Here is a 21,280-nt window from a genome sequence, read left to right on the forward strand (position 1 = left end):
TAGTAAAATTTCTTAATTTATCACATTTTACATAGGACAGCCCTTGCTCTGTTTGATTAAATTTGGCTCCACGTCCTGACAGTTTCTGTCATTAAATGAACATTGATGAAGAAACCAAAACGTCTAGGGAGCTCTGCTTCGAGTTAGGTTACAGAGATGATGATCTGTTAGTATCTAAATGCCAAGGAAGAGGTAGAAGCAGCGCCATGAAGTGCTTGAAAGGAACAGTTAGTTATTTCCAGCTGGAGAAACTGGAGAAAGCTTTAGAGAGGGAGTTGCATTTGAATTTGGCCTTGAAGAAGAGAAGCTTAGCTGGATAGAAGGAGGCGTCGGGAAGCAGGCAATGGCTTTGTAGGCAGAGGAGATACAAGACTAAAGCACGAAGTGTGTGGCATGTTTAAGGAGCAATGAATAGGTTGGTATGGCTGGAACCTTAGGAGGTTTGGTTTTGTTTGCTAAGAAATGAATCTAGAAAGGTAGAATTAGGCCATATTATGAAGTTTCTTAAGAGCTGTTTAAAGGAGGCAGGACCATATTCTGTAGCATAACTCTAATACAAACAAAATGTAGTGAGCTCTGTGGTTTTGGTAAAAAATCTTAGGAGCGGCAAGAAGAACAAAATGAAGAATAGAGGAACTAAAAGCCCAGAAATCACTTAGGAGATTATCGGAATAGTGAAGACAGAAAAATCACAAAGATCTAGTTGGGCTTCCACAGGATAGCTGTAGAAATCAAAAGAAGACTGAATTTAAATGATGTTTCTGGGTCACAGATCTTGGTGACCAAATGTTGAAATAAGGGTAAAGGAGGAGTCAGAGAAGACTTCGGGGTTTCCAGACATAGCGATGCCCATTAACAAAGGTTGAAAGAGAAATTTCTTTGAGGGCGAAATGAGAGTACATATTGTGAAGGACTTGATAAAGCAAAGTTTTCAAAATTTCTAGTGCTCTCTAAGCTGTAGCACTGGTGGCTTTTTGTCTCATGCCATAGGAAAGCTCACGTTTCAGGTTGCTCTATGTAAGAAGATGTTTGTACATGTTATAGTTATGAGGCTTAACCTGAGATGTTTGAGTTTTTGCAAGTTTGTTACACCATCTTTTTAACATGAGAGTACCACAAATCACCTTTTAGTCTTCAAGAGACCTACGAAGCTAAAAGACATGAATTTTATGGTGAACGACAGAGGAAGGAAGAAGAAATGAAGCAGATGTTTGTGCAGCGAGTAAAGGAAAAAGAAGCCATACTGAAAGAAGCCGAAAGAGAGGCAAGTACTCTGATGTGATGGGATTTGCATTTTTTAAAAGGTGTCCTATTAAATTTGGGATGTTTATCTCAAGAATTTCATGGCGATGCTTTTGGAGACTACTTGTTATTCTTTAAAAAGTAGCTATTTTAACACATAGTCTTTGGATATAAACCTAAAAAAGTCATAGTCTGAAATCAAATAAAAATTTTAGTCTTTATGAGTAAATGGTCTTTCTTTAAAAGTGGTTTACCAAGGACTTGTAATGGACCAGTTTACTAAGAAGAGTTTAATATGTCCTAACCATGAGCCAGAAATGTTTTAGCTCTGGCTTGATAAAGCCTTTTTTGAGAGTTGTCGGAATTCTATTTTGTCATAAAATTAGTATCTATGAGAGCTGTTAAATAGCTTTCTGGGTTTGAACTCAGGCTTTCTGGGTGAGTTAAATAGTCTAGATGATAGCCTTAGCACAAAATACTCAGCAGTAAATTTCTATAGTTTTATTTGCTTCTCGTTCTTCAAGCAACAATTTTAGTTTTATTTGTGTTAAACTATTTTCTGTAGACCTAACTGCAATGGCTACTTTTAAATGCCACATTTAAGATGAGGGTCAAAAAGGATGTAAAAAAGAATTTCTAAGAAGACAGAAATGTTAATACAAATGACCTTCATAACACAAGAGTTCCTGAAGAGTTATTTGAAAAGTAACTTAATTTTACAAATTTGTATTATTTCAAGTTTACTTTTAGTATTTGATATTTAAATGAATCCTATAGTAAGTGGTTTTATAAAATTAATAATCTTACGCATCTTATGATTTGAATTTTGATCTTTTATTTTGAAAAAGTTTAAATAACAGGAAAGTGAACATACAGAGTACCCCTGTGTTCCTCCCTGCACCTAGATTTAGCAGTGAACGTTTTGCCATGTTTTTTCATGTGTGTATGTATCCGTGTGTGTGTGTGTGTTTCCCTGGTCGTCTGAAAGCTGGTTGTAGACGTCATGATGCTTTATCTCTAGGCACATCAGTGTGCATCTCTGAAGCTTAGGTGTATCTTCTTCCATAACCATAGTACCAATATTATACCTAAGAAAATTGCTAGGAATGTCATAATCTCACCTAATCTACTCCATATTCAAATTTCTCCAGTTGTCTCAAGATTGTCTATTATTGTTTCTTTTTGTTTGGTGATTTTTTGGTTTTGAACTGGAATTAAATCGCAGATCTCATGTTGCACTTGGGTGTTCTGTTCACTTAGTCTCTTTTATTCTAGAATAGTCCCTAGTTTGGAGTTACTTTTAAATACAAATTTTGAGGAGAGAGTCATGATAAGTAGGAAATAAGAATGCTGATTATTTTAAATTAGAATCTTTAAGATGGTAGTAAAGAAACTCTCTCAATACTTTATCTCTCATGTATCATGATTCTTAGTTTCTCCAATGAGGAGAGAAGATATAGAAGTGGTTTACTATTTGTCAGAAGGTGCTTTATAGATTTTCGTTTTTGTGATTCAAGTGCTTTTTTTGTGTTGAGTATGAATTAAACTAACAAAGAAGTTACTTAATTTTCAACCTAAGGCACCAGCAACCAAAGTTGTCACAGGAGCTCCAGACTTTTAATTATATAGATTTAGAGGCAGTAGATTACTGGCCTGCTTCATAAATATTACAAAGTATCTTATGATCCATTTTCATGCTGTAAAGCCCATGTATACTTTAGAATCAGGGTTAGTCTGCTGAAGAAAGGCATCTAGTCAGTCGATAATCATCACTCTATGAGACCAGAATCATCAATCGAAGGACTAAGAAAGACAGTATAATTTTTTTTGCCTTAATTAGAATGGTTTTAAAGGGAAAGGAGGCTTATTAATAATTACAGTGGGACAACAAGCAGTCGTAAACCAGTTTTCTTCTGGGCAAACCAGGACATTTGGCCACCCAATATTTGACTGCTAAATTTTTTAAGATACTTATATCAATGAGTTTCTGGCAGTCACTAATAAAAAGATAATTTTGGTAACCCAAAACATTATTTAATTCTGTATTAGAGGGCCTTGTTATTTACAGTATCCTTGCCAATATTTGTAAAACAAATACCTCTTAATTTATCTTTCGTATAAACCTGACAAATGTGAACGTTAGATAACTAGAGCAGGGACATGCACAGAACAAATGTTATCTCAAAATACTGTTTTCTTTTCTACATTTTTATTAACATTATTCTAGATGTATTAGTGAGGCATGTTATTATATATATGACATATTTTCCATTCTTCTACTCACACTACAAGAAAAAGTACACAGTTTATATTTGTCCTTCAAGTAAAGCATATAACCATCATTAAATCATTACTACTTCCCCATTTTATATGAGTTTATTTCTTCACTAATTTTTTATTTAATATCAATGTCTCTCCTGTTTCCACAAGTATTCTAGATGATTGTCAATTAAAAAAAATACAGATGTTATAATCCTGAACACGGGAGTACAAAAAGCCTTCTAATACAGGACAGGAAGGAGGGGTTTGCACATAGGTGCTGCAGAGAGCCCTGGTGCAAGGTAACTTCTCAGTGAACACAGGGACAGCTCGCCTTCCAGGCAGTTAAAGCAAAAAGGGGCCACGGTGAGGTACAAAGCATGGATTAAAGATACTAGTTCAATAAGAGAAGAATGTTGTTTCTAGCATTCATTTCTAAAAATGGATACTTTTAAAAGGATTACTGAACAACAGAATGTACAATATCCTTAGAAGTAGTGTTTATAGAAGATACAGCAGTGTACTATATTGGTAATTGATTCTTGCGAGCATTAGTGAGTAGTTATCAACAGCACAGAGAGCTCCTGTTTTTAACTTTTTTGATTAGTATTTGAAAATGTGTTTGAATTAAGTGCCTGTCATAGTGAATAATGGAACCATGAGTGAGTGCTTCATATATATGGAATAGATTGTTTTTATTTATTGTTTTTATCTTTGAACTCCACATAATGTGAATAAGTCACATTCACAACTTTCCCCTTTTAAAAACATTTTTATTTTTATAATTTTCTGGAATTTTTAGTCAACGTCATGAATAATATAAGAAGTACTCTATAACCTTTCAAGATATTTAAGTATGCATATGCATATAAAGTGTGCATTAAAGTGATCAGAGGTATATATATCTATTCACATAACATAGATCTGCCCCTGTATCCTCCCTTTCCAAGCTTTACCCTCCCTGCCACTCCTCTCCCAAATTTTAGGGGATGCACACATGCTCAGAGAGCTGCCAACTCTGTTTATACAACTGATTTGAATGACAACTAGGTGAGTTCCACCCTTTAAATACACACACACATAACATATATATCTTTTTATAGAAGCAGGAACCATTTAAATAAGCAAGTACTAAGGAACTGATGCTTCTCTAAAATGACATCCTCAGGAATAAAAGGATCTTATGGTAAAAGGGCCTTAATCTGTTTCAACCTTATTCCATCTCCATTTAAATACTTCTCCTATCAGGAGTTTATTAGGATGTTTAGCTCTCTCCAATTTCTACCCTCAACCTCTAATTTTTAGTGAAGTATTTCCTCAACTATTATATGCCGTCTTTTCTAGAAACCAAGTTCTGTTTTTTGTATGAATGCTAAGTTGCTGCCCAAAACTGAAAATACTAATTTAAAGTTTATCTAAACAGACCAGAGCATCAAAAAGAAAGTTATCTTTTTTGGTCTAGATATAGATTCTCTACTTGTGTTCATGACAGGCATGACACACAGCTGATTCATATGGATTCCACTCAGGTCTCTAGACTTTTTTTTTTTTTCAGATAAACAGCAATTAAACCAGGGAAATCTGATGTTGTAATGTTACAGACTTTTGCAAAATTCATCTTAATGGCTGCATTGAGTGTATTTAGCATAAATTTCTTTTTTTTACTTTATTAGACACGGGCTATTTTTTTCCATTATAGTGTAAATTCTAGTAAGGTGAGGATAAAACTTTTTCTGAATTTAGGATTTCTTGATTTTTAAGTTTCAAGAAGATCAATAACTTTAGGAAAATATAATAGACTTTTAAGGTTCTCGATTTCAGTTGACAGTTCATTCTTGCTTTCCAAACAGGTTTACTACCAGTATTAACTTTCAACAACTGTTTCACTACAAATAACTTTATTCGGAAAATAGAGGGGTTTTTTTTCCTTTTTGATAACTTGCTACTGTAATTTGTGTCCCTCCCTTTTATTGGGCATGGATTTTAGAAACTTTATCTGAAGAGGTTTTATGGAGAAGCTGTTAAGCAAGAAAATAAAAACTCCAAGGAAAGATGAAGTGTTTTAAAAACAGGTTTGTTCATGAGGGTTCATGGGTTTTTAATACATTTTTTTCTCATTTATTACATGGGAACTTATTTAAAATTAAAGTTACTAAGGCAATTCCACATATACATTTTTTTCTCAAAGCATGAACTTTGGAGACAAGGAAATTGTTTATAATACTGTGCAAGTTTCATGAGCAGTTGTGTTTCTGGGCCAGAGAACATTCCTATGCATTTGCTGCCTTCCGTGTCATTAATGGGAACCCTCATCTTTGCTTCACAGCTGCAGGCCAAATTTGAGCACCTTAAAAGAGTTCACCAAGAAGAGAGAATGAAGCTTGAAGAAAAGAGAAGACTTTTGGAAGAAGAAATCATCTCTTTCTCTAAAAAGAAAGCTTCCTCCGAGATATACCAGAACCAGACCTTTATGGCAACGGGCTGCAACCTGAAGAAGGACAGGGACCGAAAGAAGTAAGCCACCCCCATCCGCCTTGTCTTGGTAGCCCCTCCCCATCACTCTGCCTCATTCCCCTAGTTGGTCTTCGTAGTGCTTCTTACTGCCCGTTTCCCTATTCGTAGGCCTCCTGTGACTAAAATGTCAGCTCCTTGAGAGCAGAGACCTTGTCCCTCTTGCTCACTGTCGTTGCCCTAACATCTAGAATAGCACCTGGCACATATTAGATGCTCAGTAAATATTTCGCAAAATTAGTGAATGAAAGAATGGATGAACAAAATAAAAATACATCACAGTGTAAAAAGGGCCAGTTGCCTGGGGGGAAAAAGTGGCCGCTTTTATTTCGGTACCAGGCCTGTGGCTCTAGTACACATTTAACAACTACTGACCTACCGTTAGTTACGTTGAATTTCATATGTAAATGGAAGCTATATACTTTGTCGTTGAATCATAGATGTAAAATAATACTTGATAAGCTAATTCTTAGGTTCACTTTTTTTTAACAAATTCTACTGATAATGATTTTGTGAGAATTTTTATTTTAATAAGGGAACCAGGCTATCGATTCGAATTCCTGTGCTTTGATGTCAGAGCCTGTGAAACCAATGGTGGACGTAAAGATGCAGAGGAAGGTAGAGAGGGCCCCAGTACAATGGGGTGGCCATGAGTAGCATTTGGATGATAATCTCAAGGCTTATAGGTTTGGGGTATGTGTTCAATCAAAGTTACCAAAGTTTTAGAAAATAAGTTTTTTTTCCTCTTTTGTACTGTGTACTTCATTTTATTTCCCACTTAAAATGTCCTTGTCAGTTTGCCTCCTTGACTATTCTTGAAATTCATCATTGACTTGTTCTGTTGAAAATGCTTCTTTTTGGGTTTTTGCCTCAGTTTACTGCAACTATCTCTGCTTTAGTGACATCAAGTCCTCTCCTTACGTTCTTCCCAGAGTAAAACTTCTGGTTTAATTTTATCGCCACATCTTATTTCAAACCCAGCGTTTTCAGAATATTGTAATTTAACTTCAAAATAGTTAGGAAAACATAATGTTGATCCATGGTAGCTTCCCATTTTTGCAATAAATCCACAAGGTTTTGGTGTGTTTAATTGACCTGTGGATGTTATAGTTTGGGGGAGAAGAAAGAAAAAAAAATTATGTATGAACTTCTAATATAAGTTCTACAAGGACATTGTCTGTGTTTGTTCATGAATGTATCCATCCCCAGAGCCGAGCACAGTGCCTGCTACATACATAGTGGGCATGCAATTATTTGTCAAACTCATGAATATGATTTATAATAGCTATGTTTATTCAGGCATTGAATTTCAAAAGATAAACTATAAATATATTTATTACTGCTTTTCAGTGTTTTGAATTATAGAGCTAAGAGACTTTTACCTTTTTATCTTAATCCAGTGTTAATAAAACTGGATTCCCCTCTTTCATATATGAAAGATAATTTACATTTACCTTGTAGAAATTGGTACCCTGCTCCGTTTGAGAACCATTGGTATGTGCTGTTGTTTACAATATCAGGGACAAGCCCATAGTTTTTTGAGAACTCAGAATTCATCCTCAAGAAAAGAGAGTTTGGTGGGTTTTTTTATTTTTTCCCTTTCTAGAGTTCATAGCTATATAACCCATAGTATATTAGATGTTTATTTGCTCTTTCTGGAAAAGCTTTATAAAACTAATGATTCTAGTAATTTTTATTTCCTGTATGGTTTATTGTACCAATCAAAAGGGTTGTTTTTTTTTTTTTCTCTTTCCAGCTCCAATTTTATGTAAAACAAAGGTTCCAGATCACAGAAGGTCATCACAAGCAAACGTTATTAAAATGTTAGAAGTATGCTATGATTTTCTTGCTGGTTTTATTTGCTCTATCAATTATTCTGTATCTGGCAAGTGGCCACAGTTATGGCTACTTATGGAAAAATATTTTTAAGTATAAGGTCAATACATTAGCTAGAGTAGCTGATAGTATTTATATATTCACTTGTTAGAAGTTTTAGAAGTTTTAAGTTGCTGGTTTATGATGAATCTATGTTGTTTTTCCAGCTGCCTACTTATTGTTACTTTTTAAAGCATTATATCACAGACCAGTGTCAGTGCCATTGAAAATATAAAACTCATTCATATTATGGCTGATTGCATTTATATTCCAAGTTGAAACTTTTTTGTATATACTAAAGGTAAAATTGGGGGAATATGTTTTAAAATGTATTATGTACCTGAAACTAACCTCTCAATAGTTTTATAGAACTTTTTAATTTTTATATAATTATCCAATTGATAATATGATCCTAAGCTTTTGTATCAAATTTTATATAATATGATGGCCTTCCATGCCTCAGTATGCCTTATTGTGGTTGATGTAGTATAGTGAGGAAACAAAATACGTTTAAAAGTAAAAACATCCAGGTATATAAATCATTTTTCTAGCGATAAGTACCTTGGAACTTGGCTATTACCACAGTATATTCATTAGGATATATTGCATGCTGTCTTCCGGGGGAAAAAAATAAAGTTGAATCATCTTATTAAAAATATTTTCTAAGAAAATAACTGAACACCTGAATATTAAAATATAAAAATTTAGATAATTCATATCTCAAAGGATATTTAAATTCAGTGCCTTAGTATTCTCAGCACAATTTTTTTTAAGTCATAGGATTATAATTTTTTATTTTTTTGTACTTGAATATTCTAAATAAAGCTGACATTTACTCTTGACAAGTAAAATATATCTACATATTTACTAAAATATGTTTAAATTACTTTAACTTTTCTTTTTACAAACTGTCATCGTAAGATACAGTTTATCAAAATTAGTTCATTTAATTATATGTTTGAATTATTTTAAGACAGGTATTTTTCATACAACAAAATGTTTAACTTAGCCTATGTCAGATTCTGAACAGTGTTTTTTTCATGAAGTTGTACAAGTCGCAAATAAAACCTTATATTTTGTAGCACAATTTATCTGAACAAATACTTTACATTTTATTTTTACACTTGAAATTCACAAATGTCTCTTAGTCTTTTAAACCTTTAGTAAAGTAAGTTATAAGTATCACAGAAAAAGCTCTGAACTTTCTTCTCAGGATCAGTAATGCCCAGTTTCTGGAAGGTGGGAGCAGGAGAGTCGGTGAGTCCCTGAGGGCAGGTAGCATGTCGTACAGCGCCCAGCCAGTGCCACAGCGCTAAGTGTTACCCAAGGAGAGTGTCATCCCAGAAGCTCAGTGACGTGATGTGAACGGTGGTTATTTGTAGCCATACTATAGCAAACTCTGTATAAAACAGCTATTCTAAACTTTAATAAAGTTACTTTTAAATGCCAGATTGGTTGTTGGCATGTTAAAACAAAGTTATTCAACTTTTAGTTGAATAGATTACGGACAGCTGCCTAAGACTCTGCACTTAACAGAAGGATAGTCATTTTGTACTATACTAATGAGTCTGCTTTGAGAAAGACACATTACATATGTTTCAACCACAACGTGAATCTTTAATTTATTTCATGTATTTGGGGTTCCATACGCAATTTTATTTTAGAAGAGTTACACGGCAAAAAAAAAACAACAAAAAAAACCCACTTTAAAAACAATTGCATTATAATGTTAAATTCTCCTTACAAAGTCCTTATTATCCACTGGTGCTTAAATTAATAAATTTCCTGGGAACAAAATTAAGCTAGAAATGTTTTTGTTTAATTTTTTTTCCCATAAAGCACGTGACACAGAATTGCCTCTCACTACCAACCATTAAGTTTTGTATGTACTACTCTGATTTCTAAAGCTCTTTCACATAAACTATGATTTCAGCTTTAAAACAACACAAAGGAAGCAGCATTACAGGTATTATTATTATCCCCATTTTGAAGAGGAACTCAATTTAGTCCCAATGTTCCTCTTGGGCCAGGAGGCTATCCATGACCTCACAGAGGGAGCATCCATAATAGTGACAAGACAGAGCAGATCGGTGCGTAGAGGACTCTCATGAGGGTTTTTTCCTGTACCACAGAGCACGAGGAAGCATCCAGGGATGTGACTGGGTTTTAAAAGATTAGAAGCAATTTTTCAGATGTAGAAATGGAGAAAGGCAATCCAGGTGCAAGGAATAGCATATTTTTGATAAACCTATAGACTCTGGAAAGTGACTAAATATGAATAGTGAGTACAGGGGAGATGTGAGGCATGAATAATGGTGAGGTTTTAGAAAAAGAGTTTGTAAGGGCAATCTGGCAGCCAGTGGGAGCCATGGAAAGATCTGACCTTGTGTGGTCAGATACTTCTCCAGAGTTCATGGGAAGATATACTGGGGGAGGAGGGACTATCGCAGGGGCAGGCCTACTCATCAGAGAGGCTACAGTCTAGGCCCGTAGTTCTTAACACTGAGTATACAATAAAATAACATAAGTGATGTTTAAAAAAAAATACTGATGCAGAAGGGAATGTATAGTAATGGTGGTCATTATATGGATAAATCTGATGACTATAAAACAATGTGTCTCATGGAGTTAGAAATACATAAAGAACTAAAATATAACATTACAGTGGCATATAAGTTGGAAGAGCAGGGTTAATCAAGTGATCTAAGGTTCTCATGTTAACTGGGAAGAAGATAAAAGTCCCAGTCAGCCAGGTAACGTGAGACTTAGTAAGAGCGCATTCAGGTGTGGTGAACTATAATTTTTGAGTAGTAGAAAGAAAAATAGTCTAATAAATGGTAAGCCAAAAGAAAACAAGAAAATAAAGGAAATAAGATAGTTATGACAACCAGAAGACATTTAGTAATTTGGTAGATTTAGACCCAAATAAATTAGTAATTACATATACTTCATGGTCTAATTTCCTTTGGATAAAAGTTTTTAAAAATCAGCAGTATACACTTCACAAGAGGGGTCTAAAACTTTCTGTCTTTATAGACAAGATAAGAAAAGGAACATCTTGCAAACCCTAATCCAAAGCTAATGTGTAGCTATATTTTCTATATATTAAAAAAGTTTTAAGACAAAAAGCATCGTTATGGATGAAGATGTACACTTCAAATAACAGAATATATAACAATTCCAAATGTGTTTGTAATGTAGTAGCCTCAGCATATTTAAAGCAGGAATTGAAGAGAATACATGGAGAAATAAGCGAACCCACACGGAGATTTTAATAACACCTCTTTTATATGATAGAATAAGCAGACCAAAAATTAGTATAGATATGGGACACTTGAAAACTTTTAACGGCCTTGGCCAGGTAAGCATATATAGAACAGTATACCCAAGAATCACAGAATACAGAATTTTCAAGTACACTCAGAACGTTTATGAAAATTGACTATGTTTAACTTTAAAGCAAGCCTCAATACCTTCTAAAGGATTTACATCATATGCACTGTGTTCTCTGATCATAATGTAATTGATAGAAATCAATAGCTAAAAGATTCTCGTACATTTCGATCTTAAGACATATACTTCTAAATAACCCATGGTCATAGAAGAATTCAAAAAGGAAATTAGAAAACACTTTGAACTGAATGATAATGAAAATACTGTGTGCTTGCAAGAAGTGGCTAAAGTCAAATTAGAGTCAAAATTAATAGTCCAAAATGCTAGTATTAGGAGGCAGGGAAAGGCTGAAACCAATGCTTTACACGTTCACCTCAAGCAGTTATGAAAAGAAGAGTAAACCCAAAGAAAAATAATAAAGAGAACAAGAATTAATGAAATAGAAAAAAATATCAAATGTTCTTATATTTAAGAGATTATTAAGGGTGATAAACCATGACCAGAAAGACCAAGAAGAATGAAAACAGGCATAGAATGGCTAAAATTAAAAATAAATAACCCAACACTACCGGAAAAAAAAAAAAAGGATATGGAACAACTAGAACACTCTACATTGCTGGTAGAAATGCAAAATAATTCAACCACTATAGTAAAGTTGAGTAGTGTCTTATACCCTCACCATATGTATTAGTTTTCCATGGTTTCTGTAACAAATTACCACAACCTTAGTGGCTTAAAATAACACAGTATTCTGACAGCTTCGGAGGTCAGAAGGCTGACCTGATCTCACGGGGCTGAAGCGAAGGTGTGGGCAGGGCTGTTTTCTAGGGCAGAATCCCTCTCTGCCTTTTCCAACTTCTTGAAGTTACTCAGTATTCCTTGGCTTATAACCTCCACCCCCATTTTCAAAGCCAGCAATATTGTGTCCTCACATTGCATCAGTCTGACCTTTTCCTCTTCCTCACTCTTCCACTTCAAAGCCCCTTGTGATCCTCTTTGACCCACCAGCATAATCTCATTTACCGATTAGATTAGCATGTAACCTAACATTCAAAGGGTCCAGAGATTAAGATCTTTAGGGGGATGGTCTGTTTGTCACGCCATACAACCTAGCAGTTCCAGTCTTAAAAAGTGTGCTCAAGATAAAGTATGTGTCCATACAAGGACTTGTACTTAAACGTTTATAGCAGACTTTTTCATCATCTGCCAAACTCAAAACAACCTGAATGTCCATCAACCGATGATGAACATATAAACAAGCTGTGGTTTATACAATGAAAAGGAACAAACTACTAATACACGCACAAACATGAATAAACCCAAAGGTATGCTAAGTCAAGGAAGATGCAAAAGGCTATATATACTGTATGACTCCATTTATGTGACATTTTGTCAAAGTGAAACTAAAGGGACAAATCAGCTGTGGTTGCCAAGCCTGTGGATGAGGAAGAGGGCACACTGGCTTTGATGGCACAAAGAAAGCTTTTGGAGTTGTGGAAATATCCCATGTCTTTATTGTGGTGGTTACATAACTACGTGCATGCGTAAAAACTTGTGCAACTGTACACCTGGAAATTTTTTACTAAATATAAATTACAACTCAATAAGCCTGGCTTTTTTCTTAAAAAATAGAAGTTAAAAGGCAAAAACAAGGGGAATGAAAAAATATCATTACAGATATTCTATTAGTAGAAATTAAAATGGCAATACATTTGAAAATAGAGAAGAAATGATAAATTCATTAAAAATACGGATATAAGAATGGAAAATTTCATAATAAAAGACAATCCATAATTAAAATCTACGTAAAAGGTCACATGCGCAAGGCCTCTCTGCCGCTGCTGAGATGCGTTACTTGCCTCGTACCAGCTGGCCGCCCTCGTGGGCAATACCTCCCCCAGCGCCAAGGACATTAAGAAGATTCTAGACAGCGTGGGCTTCGAGGCGGATGACGACTGGCTCAACAAGGTCATTGGTGAGCTGAACGGGAAAAAACATCGAAGACGTCATCCCCCAGGGGATTGGCAAGTGGGCCCCCGTACCCGCTAGTGGGGCTGTGGTTGTCACTGCAGCCCCACGATCTGCGGCTCCTGCTGCTGGTTCCGCCCCGGCCGCAGCGGAGAAGGACTAGAAGAAGGAGGAGTCGGAGGAGTCGGATGACGACATGGGATTTGGCTTGTTCAATTAGTGTCCCGCTCCCACAAATAAAGCCCTTTTTACGGAAAGAAAAAAATAAAATCGGCATAAAGGTTAGGCTGAGTTAACTATCCTGGAATCCTAATGACCATGTATTGAAGAAAGCCGTTCTTTCGCAAACTCCTTGTAGCAGGTGAAACAGGGCCCCACCCCAGAGATGCCCCTGCCCCAACCTCTGGAATCTGTGAATATGTCTCCTTGCCTGGAAAGGAAATTTTATAGATGTGGTTAAGGTTACAGCCTTGCAGTAGGGACAAAATCCTGATTGTCAAGGTGGGCCTAGTCTAATCATTCAGGTCCTTAAAAGTTGCGACCTTTTACCCCCGCCGCTGTGGTCAGAGCAGTGATGACCAAAGTAGGGTCCGAGAGCTGCAACATCGCTGACTTTGAAGATGGAGGAAGGGTCCGTCTTCTGAAGGGTCGCAGGCAGCCTTCAGAAGCTGGCAACCGCAAGGAAAGGGATTCTCTCATGGAGCCTCCAGAAGGAACATTTTGCTTTTAACCTGGTGAAATCAAAGTGAGACTTCTGATCACTAAAATGATAATATAATTTTGTAGTGTTCTTACCACTAAGTTTGTGGTAATTTGTAACAGTGGCAATGGAAAACAAATACGTTCTGCAAGAATAGGTAAAGGAAACATTCCCATACTCATAAAGCCAGAATGACTTTTCAAAGCCTAATAAGGACATTCTGAGAAAGGATAACTATAGTCTGATCTCATGCATGAACAGAAATGCAAAAATGCTAAACAAAATAACAAACTGAATCCAGGAATATATTTTTTAAAGTACCACATATCAATGTTGGTTTATTCCAGGAACATAAGGTGGTTGTAACGTGAAAAATTAATGTATCATAGCATGAACATTAAATGAAAAATTTATGATCATCCCTGCAGATTCAGAAAATATTGATAAAATTCAAATCTTTTCAAGATTTAAAAAACAGAAAAACTCTTAAAACACTGAATAGAAGGAAACTTTCTTAATTTGATACAGAATATTTGTTAAAAAAATAACCCATAGCAAGTGTCATTGGGGATGATGCTTAATGGGGACAGCTGAAGAATGGCCTCTGTCATCCCCTTTCATTAAACATTTTCCTGGAGATTGTAGCCACGGCAAGAGGGCAGAAAATAAAGATGAACTGGAAAGGAAGAAACAAAACTCAGAATTACAGGTTATATGGTTGTGTTTGCAGTAAATCCAAAGGAAGCTGTAAACAAAGTATTAGAATCCATGAATGAGTCTAGGAAGGCTGTGGGGTACAACAGCCTACCTAATAATTTAAGAATAGTGATAAGAATAGTTGCTCATGCAAGACTCGGATACCTAAAGTTTAAAAGTAGCTAATACTGTTCTATTCTCTGTGCAGAGCATCGTTTCTCCTGAAATTATATTCCTGACTGTGTCTCACTTGTGCCTTTCAGCCTCAACAGCTGTCCTGCATTTACTAGTTTGTACTCAGGCTCCTGCTCCCACACACCTATGCTAACTGTAGTTCAGGGTCAAGGTCAAGGTCAAGGTCTCCCACAAGGCCTACCCTCTCTTGGGTTCATGCAAATGGCCTTGTGCCTTTGCTAAGGCCCAAGAAGCTTTGCTTAAATGCCTGTCTGTGGACAAAGCCACTGCAAGCAGCAGTCACTCCCAAGATCGAAGGAGCATGTACCCTAAACCTTAAATTCTGCCCGTCTAGAACTGAAAAGCTGACTGCACAACTGGAAACAACCTGCAGGACACGAAGCCATGACACCCACCCATGTATCAAATCTGTGTTGCTAGGAGGCTGAATAATGGTTATTCCTGGTAGGGAGTGGTGCCCAGAGGGGACCTAAGGGGGAGATTCTGAGGTACTGGTATATTTCTTGATCTTGGTGTTGGTTATGTGGTTGTTAATGTTTTGTGACAATCCATCAAGCTGTACACTTATATGCGCACTTTCTGCAGTACTTTAACAAATATCTAGAAAGAAAAGATGGAGGGTGAGAGGGAGGGAAGAAAAGTACCCACATGGCGATGTCCATGCACCTGGTCCCACAAAACCTCACCATGAATTACTTCGATCTGCATTATCCATTCTCTGTGTTATTTCTCAATGTTCCTGACCAATGTCATAAATGTTAGAATTTGGGAGGGCCTAATAAATAGCCCCTAACTTCCTCATCTGAGTTCTAAAAGAAACAAAAAGAAAAATATGGCAACTGGAGACCAAATGTCACCTTTATCGCTGACAGAGGTTAAACTTAGTGTGCAAGCCAGCTGAGCCTGTTAAACGAAGCCCAGAATTAGGGTGAATCACCCTCACAATCACAGGCAGTGCTAGGTGAGTGCAGGCCTTTTCTACTTATTTTATCTACTACCAACTCACCTAAATTACCCAGCGTCAACCGGGTAAGACACGAAAACAAACTTTTGGCCCTAGACATCTCTATAGCAATGTCGAGGGCCAAATACTATGCTATAGTCATCCATTTATTCTGTTGCCCTCCCAGCTCTTAGTTGCTCTTAAAAGACTTAGCAATTTTCAGACAGCTCTATTGTCTATGTTCCTGTTTGAACCCAAGGAAGCAGGTGGACGTGTATTACTCTCTCCATTGGACAGGTAAGGAAATTGAGGCCTGAAGAAGTGAATGACCTCAGGTAACAGAGGCAGAACTGAAATTAGAATCTGGTCTTACCTGTCTCCTACTGTAACGCCATCTACTCCAGGCATTTCTAAGTCTTTCCAAGTGAACGGCAACTGTTTATCCACAACACTTGACTCTGACAGTCTCACACATCAACACAGGCTTCCCTATAGAAAGCATGTGTCCAAGAAGAAGTGAACTCAGTGGAATTTCTTTTGGGGCATCTGGAAACAGCTTATAATGTCCCTCGGGTTAGACAGAGGGGACAGCTTGCCTCCTCTTAGCAGAGCCATGTAGTATTCTCCAGGGCTTGTCCCTGTATTCCTCATTTATTTCTGTTTGTTCCTAATTTCTCACTGCAGACTTGTTAATTTCAGTGTTTTAAGGTGTTACCACACATAGAGAAAAATATTAGCTTTAAAAAGAGATGCTTAAAGAATGAAAAATCTTTAAGACTCAAATGAGTTTAAACAATGGGATTTCAGGAATATCAGATAAATATTTGAAAGCACGTCTTGCATTGTCATGTTATAGAAATTGATCAAAGAAAAGCTGATTTTCTGTACTGGTTAGAAATTATGTTTACTCATATGTAAACTCACAGTTCATATAACACGGTATCACTCTAATTATGCGTTTCTACTTGCTAAAAGCTCATTTCCTTTTTTAAAAAATGTTTTAAAGTTATTCTCTTTAAAAATTGATATCTGAATGTGACATTGAGTGGAGAATATCTTCGGAATGCAGACGTCGCCCCATGCTCACGTTGCCCATCTGACAGCCCTCGGGTCCACGGCTTTATCATTATTTCCTATGGAACGCCTCATCAAAATTTCTGCTTTAGAAGGTAGATGTTGTACTGTTCTTGACTAGCAGTTGCAAATAAAGCTTACCTGTGTTTTCAAACAGAAAAAAAAAATGTGTCTAATATTTCTTTTAAAGATACAAAGACTAGCACAATAACAAAAAGGATAAATCACTGTCTTACTATTCCTTTTGTGGTTCCCAGTTCACACATGTGTGCATGAATTGGTATATTGATTTTTCAAATGCTGACTTAAGAACCATCCATTTAAAAGTGAACTATTGTTATTTTTTTCCTTCTCATTCAACAACAACAATAAAAAGTCATGAAACTTGTCTTCGGTGCTAGACTTTTCTTCGTAAAAATATACACAGTTTGCCATAACCAAAATCATTTCGTTTTTAAATTCGGGGCGTTTATGATTCCCACCAGCAAATGCTGTTAAGGGATCACCATGCATCATGTGCGGCTGTGTGGCTCGTCATACTGTTAGGACCACTGTCTCCTTGATGAGGGTCAGTGGTTTTGTGCTAGTTTCAGAACAAATGTAAGGCTTACCCAGTGTCTAACAGGGTGATGCCAACTAAGATAGGTGAGGATTTAGCATATCATTTGAGACTGTCCAGAAAATATGTGAGAGATTTATAAGAGTGTTACAAAGCATAATGGAATATTTTCAGAGTTGACTGACTTAGAGAAAACTCTTGGCCTCTCAGAAATCTATCATTTGGGTAAAAATAACATGCACAATTACTTTGTACCTCAGTGCCACATAGGATCTTAAATAGAGCTTGGAGTTCGTAAGCAAAAGCAGTGACATACTACTAACTAAAAATAACCTCTACCTTTGGATAAATTGTTGATCTGGATAGTTTTCTCTGCTGTGTTTAAGATGGACAGAGTATCATTTATCCTTTTGGATGACAGGACTATGACCTGTTTGCTAAGTGATATACTCCTGTCTCACATCCAGATAAGGGAGAAGTTATCCATTCATAACTTCCTAAGTTCCCATTTTCTATTTCTACGTGAGCGTTTCAGGAGTCATAAGGATGAACAAGCTAAAATCCCTGCCCCTCCTGAGTTTAAGACTTGTTTGTTATTTAATATAGTGAGGGGTTAGCATACTGATACTGTGTAAGGCACTACCTGGGTACATTATATTATTATATTATTTCATTTATCCTCAGTACTCCAAAAGATAATTGTTTATCTCCCTTCTCTTAAAAGTGAGGAAACAAGTTCAGGAAGATTTAGACCTACTTCCCCCACCTTTCTGATCACCTATTCTCCACTTCCTGTGCTAGACCAGCTCCCGTAATCACTTGCAAGATGGCATCACCAGTGTTCTGTCCTCAGCCTCCGTTTTCTTCCCTTCACCTTCCCCTTCTCAGTCTCCTGTGTGTTCATCTACACCCTTCACTTCAGTTGCATGTTGATGGCTCCATATTTATACCTGTAACCTTCATCTCTCTCCCAAACACCAGATCCATATTTATACTCATCTGCTGAAGATATCTACTTGTGTGGTCCACAAACACCAAAAATTAAACAGTCCCAAATGGGCCTCCCAGTGTCCACTCCTCATTCCTTCTAAGTACTCTAGTTTGGCTGGTGGATCACCATCTGTCCAGTTGCTCAAACCTGTCTCTCCAGGCTCCCACATGAGTCCCCCAGTCTTCTGGGTTACACCCTCTTCCCAGCTCTGTGCCAAGGAGACTCTGGGCACCTGCCCCACCTGCCCCACCTGCCTCTGGTAGCACCTTACCTAGAAATTGATCCCCTTGGCCCACATTGTCTTGTAACCCTAGCTGGTTCAACTCGAGAGGGTTCCGTACCCACTTACAGCCATGTCCGGGTGGCTAGCAGCCTGTGGGACTAATCCATGTTTGGGGAATGAGGGAGTGAAAGTAGGACCTGACACTATTTAGCAGCAACTTAGCAGTATGGTTCAGTTAGGACCTAGTCTGAAAGAGGGGAACCACACCATGTAATATGGGAACTGGTTTTACAGGTGTTGGAGAGCCAAAGGGGACACTGAGTAATGTGGAGATAGTAGCTGCAGGAGGCAATGTCCACCCCTGGGCAGGCGGGGGCCATGCTAATGGGGACAGCAAACAACTGCGGAGGAGCTAGTCCTTTGCCCACCGCCCCCACCTCCCCAATACCTTGCCTTCAAAGCTGAAATACAGGCTATGGAGAAGCAAAGGAGGCGATGGGAAGATGGGTGTGAGCTGTGAGCCACATAGCCCAGTCAGATTCTTCTCTCCCTAAGAGTTTGAAGGGCGAGAGGTCGTGATCAGCCACAGCAAGAGTTGAGAGAAGCCGAGACACGGCAAGGGCCAGCATCAGTCCATTGACCCCCCCTTCTCTCTTTCTGTCTCTGCATGTGGTAAAATACAAGAGGATATAAAGATAAAAGTGACAATGTCAAACTTTACCCAAGCCCTGTGATCCTGGAAAACAGTGATGGTTAGGGAAGCTCTCTTCACGTTCTAGGAAATGATTTACTGCCCAAAACTCCCCTCCCAATATGACTTACATGAAGCCTATGATGCCCCTTGTTAACAAGAACACGGCCAGAAACAGACCCTCCACCATCCCATTCGTTGTCTCATAAATGTTTAGATAAACTGCTTGCCCCCACTGATTAATCAGAATAAAATGCTTGAACTCTGAGCTACTCTTGGCCTGAGGCAGCGTTATGGACCCTCCTGAGAATAAGCTGGTCTCTGTGTGAATACCCCACCCGGCCATTCTTTCATCCCTCTTCCCCACAGCCATTTCTCACTAGCTCATTCACTACTTCGTATAACAAAAACTTTCTTTGCCTAACCCTGAGTTACTGGCAGATTTTGTGATCAGAGCCTTCACCCTATTGTAGCGGTTTTCCTCTCCACCCCTTGCAACAATTCTTTTTGAATAAAGTATTTCCTTACTAAGTCTAGATTTATTTTTGATTTGACAAAAGGCTTCCTGGCATGGGGAGAGAAGAATTCTCCAGGTGGGAGGTGGAGGCACCTCAGGTATGTGAGGCAAGGAGGTGTGAGAGCTGTTAGTGCCTGTGGGTCGAGGGGCTTAGGGCAGGTTACTGACGATCTGGGGGCTTTGGACTGGAGGACAAATGGAAACCAGTGACTGACCTGCAGTTGGCCCCTCTCTGTTCAGACCAAGGGTGCTTGTATGGACGTGGAGCTCTGGCTAACCGCCCCACCTTGGCCCTCACCCCCTCCACAAAAAACCCTTTTCCCAGCTCTGTGCCAAGTAGACTCTGGGGACCCTGGGCACCTGCCCCACCTGCCCCACCTGCCTCTGGTAGCACCTTACCTAGAAATTGATCCCCTTGGCCCACATTGTCTCGTAACCCTAGCTGGTTCAACTCGAGAGGGTTCCGTACCCACTTACAGCCATGTCCGGGTGGCTAGCAGCCTGTGGGACTAATCCATGTTTGGGGAATGAGGGAGTGAAAGTAGGACCTGACACTATTTAGCAGCAACTTAGCAGTATGGTTCAGTTAGGACCTAGTCTGAAAGAGGGGAACCACACCATGTAATATGGGAACTGGTTTTACAGGTGTTGGAGAGCCAAAGGGGACACTGAGTAATGTGGAGATAGTAGCTGCAGGAGGCAATGTCCACCCCTGGGCAGGCGGGGGCCATGCTAATGGGGACAGCAAACAACTGCGGAGGAGCTAGTCCTTTGCCCACCGCCCCCACCTCCCCAATACCTTGCCTTCAAAGCTGAAATACAGGCTATGGAGAAGCAAAGGAGGCGATGGGAAGATGGGTGTGAGCTGTGAGCCACATAGCCCAGTCAGATTCTTCTCTCCCTAAGAGTTTGAAGGGCGAGAGGTCGTGATCAGCCACAGCAAGAGTTGAGAGAAGCCGAGACACGGCAAGGGCCAGCATCAGTCCATTGACCCCCCCTTCTCTCTTTCTGTCTCTGCATGTGGTAAAATACAAGAGTATATAAAGATAAAAGTGACAATGTCAAACTTTACCCAAGCCCTGTGATCCTGGAAAACAGTGATGGTTAGGGAAGCTCTCTTCACGTTCTAGGAAATGATTTACTGCCCAAAACTCCCCTCCCAATATGACTTACATGAAGCCTATGATGCCCCTTGTTAACAAGAACAAGGCCAGAAACAGACCCTCCACCATCCCATTCGTTGTCTCATAAATGTTTAGATAAACTGCTTGCCCCCACTGATTAATCGGAATAAAATGCTTGAACTCTGAGCTACTCTTGGCCTGAGGCAGCGTTATGGACCCTCCTGAGAATAAGCTGGTCTCTGTGTGAATACCCCACCCGGCCATTCTTTCATCCCTCTTCCCCACAGCCATTTCTCACTAGCTCATTCACTACTTCGTA

General features: G+C 38.2%; 1 protein-coding gene and 1 pseudogene across 4 annotated transcripts in view; both read left to right on the forward strand.

Moving 5' to 3' along the window:
- Window positions 1-11,865, forward strand: part of SEPT10 (septin 10) — a 67,509-nt gene extending 55,644 nt beyond the window's left edge. For 2 of the 4 annotated variants that reach the window (XM_025048490.1, XM_025048492.1), the window contains 4 exons: window positions 1,132-1,264; window positions 5,828-6,015; window positions 6,548-6,705; window positions 7,769-9,688. In XM_025048490.1, the coding sequence (XP_024904258.1) occupies window positions 1,132-1,264; window positions 5,828-6,015; window positions 6,548-6,665 (439 nt within the window). In that variant the 3' untranslated portion in view covers window positions 6,666-6,705; window positions 7,769-9,688. Of the gene's footprint in view, window positions 1-1,131; window positions 1,265-5,827; window positions 6,016-6,547; window positions 6,706-7,768 lie in introns of all 4 variants that reach the window. The other 2 variants (XM_025048491.1, XM_006914245.3) reach the window with 2 other exon arrangements.
- A 1,260-nt stretch (window positions 11,866-13,125) lies between these two features.
- Window positions 13,126-17,245, forward strand: LOC102898265 (annotated as a pseudogene).
- The last annotated feature ends 4,035 nt before the right edge of the window (window positions 17,246-21,280 follow it).

This window comes from Pteropus alecto, unplaced genomic scaffold (genome assembly GCF_000325575.1).
Source record: "Pteropus alecto unplaced genomic scaffold, ASM32557v1 scaffold55, whole genome shotgun sequence".
In the NCBI taxonomy this organism is placed as follows: domain Eukaryota; kingdom Metazoa; phylum Chordata; class Mammalia; order Chiroptera; family Pteropodidae; genus Pteropus; species Pteropus alecto.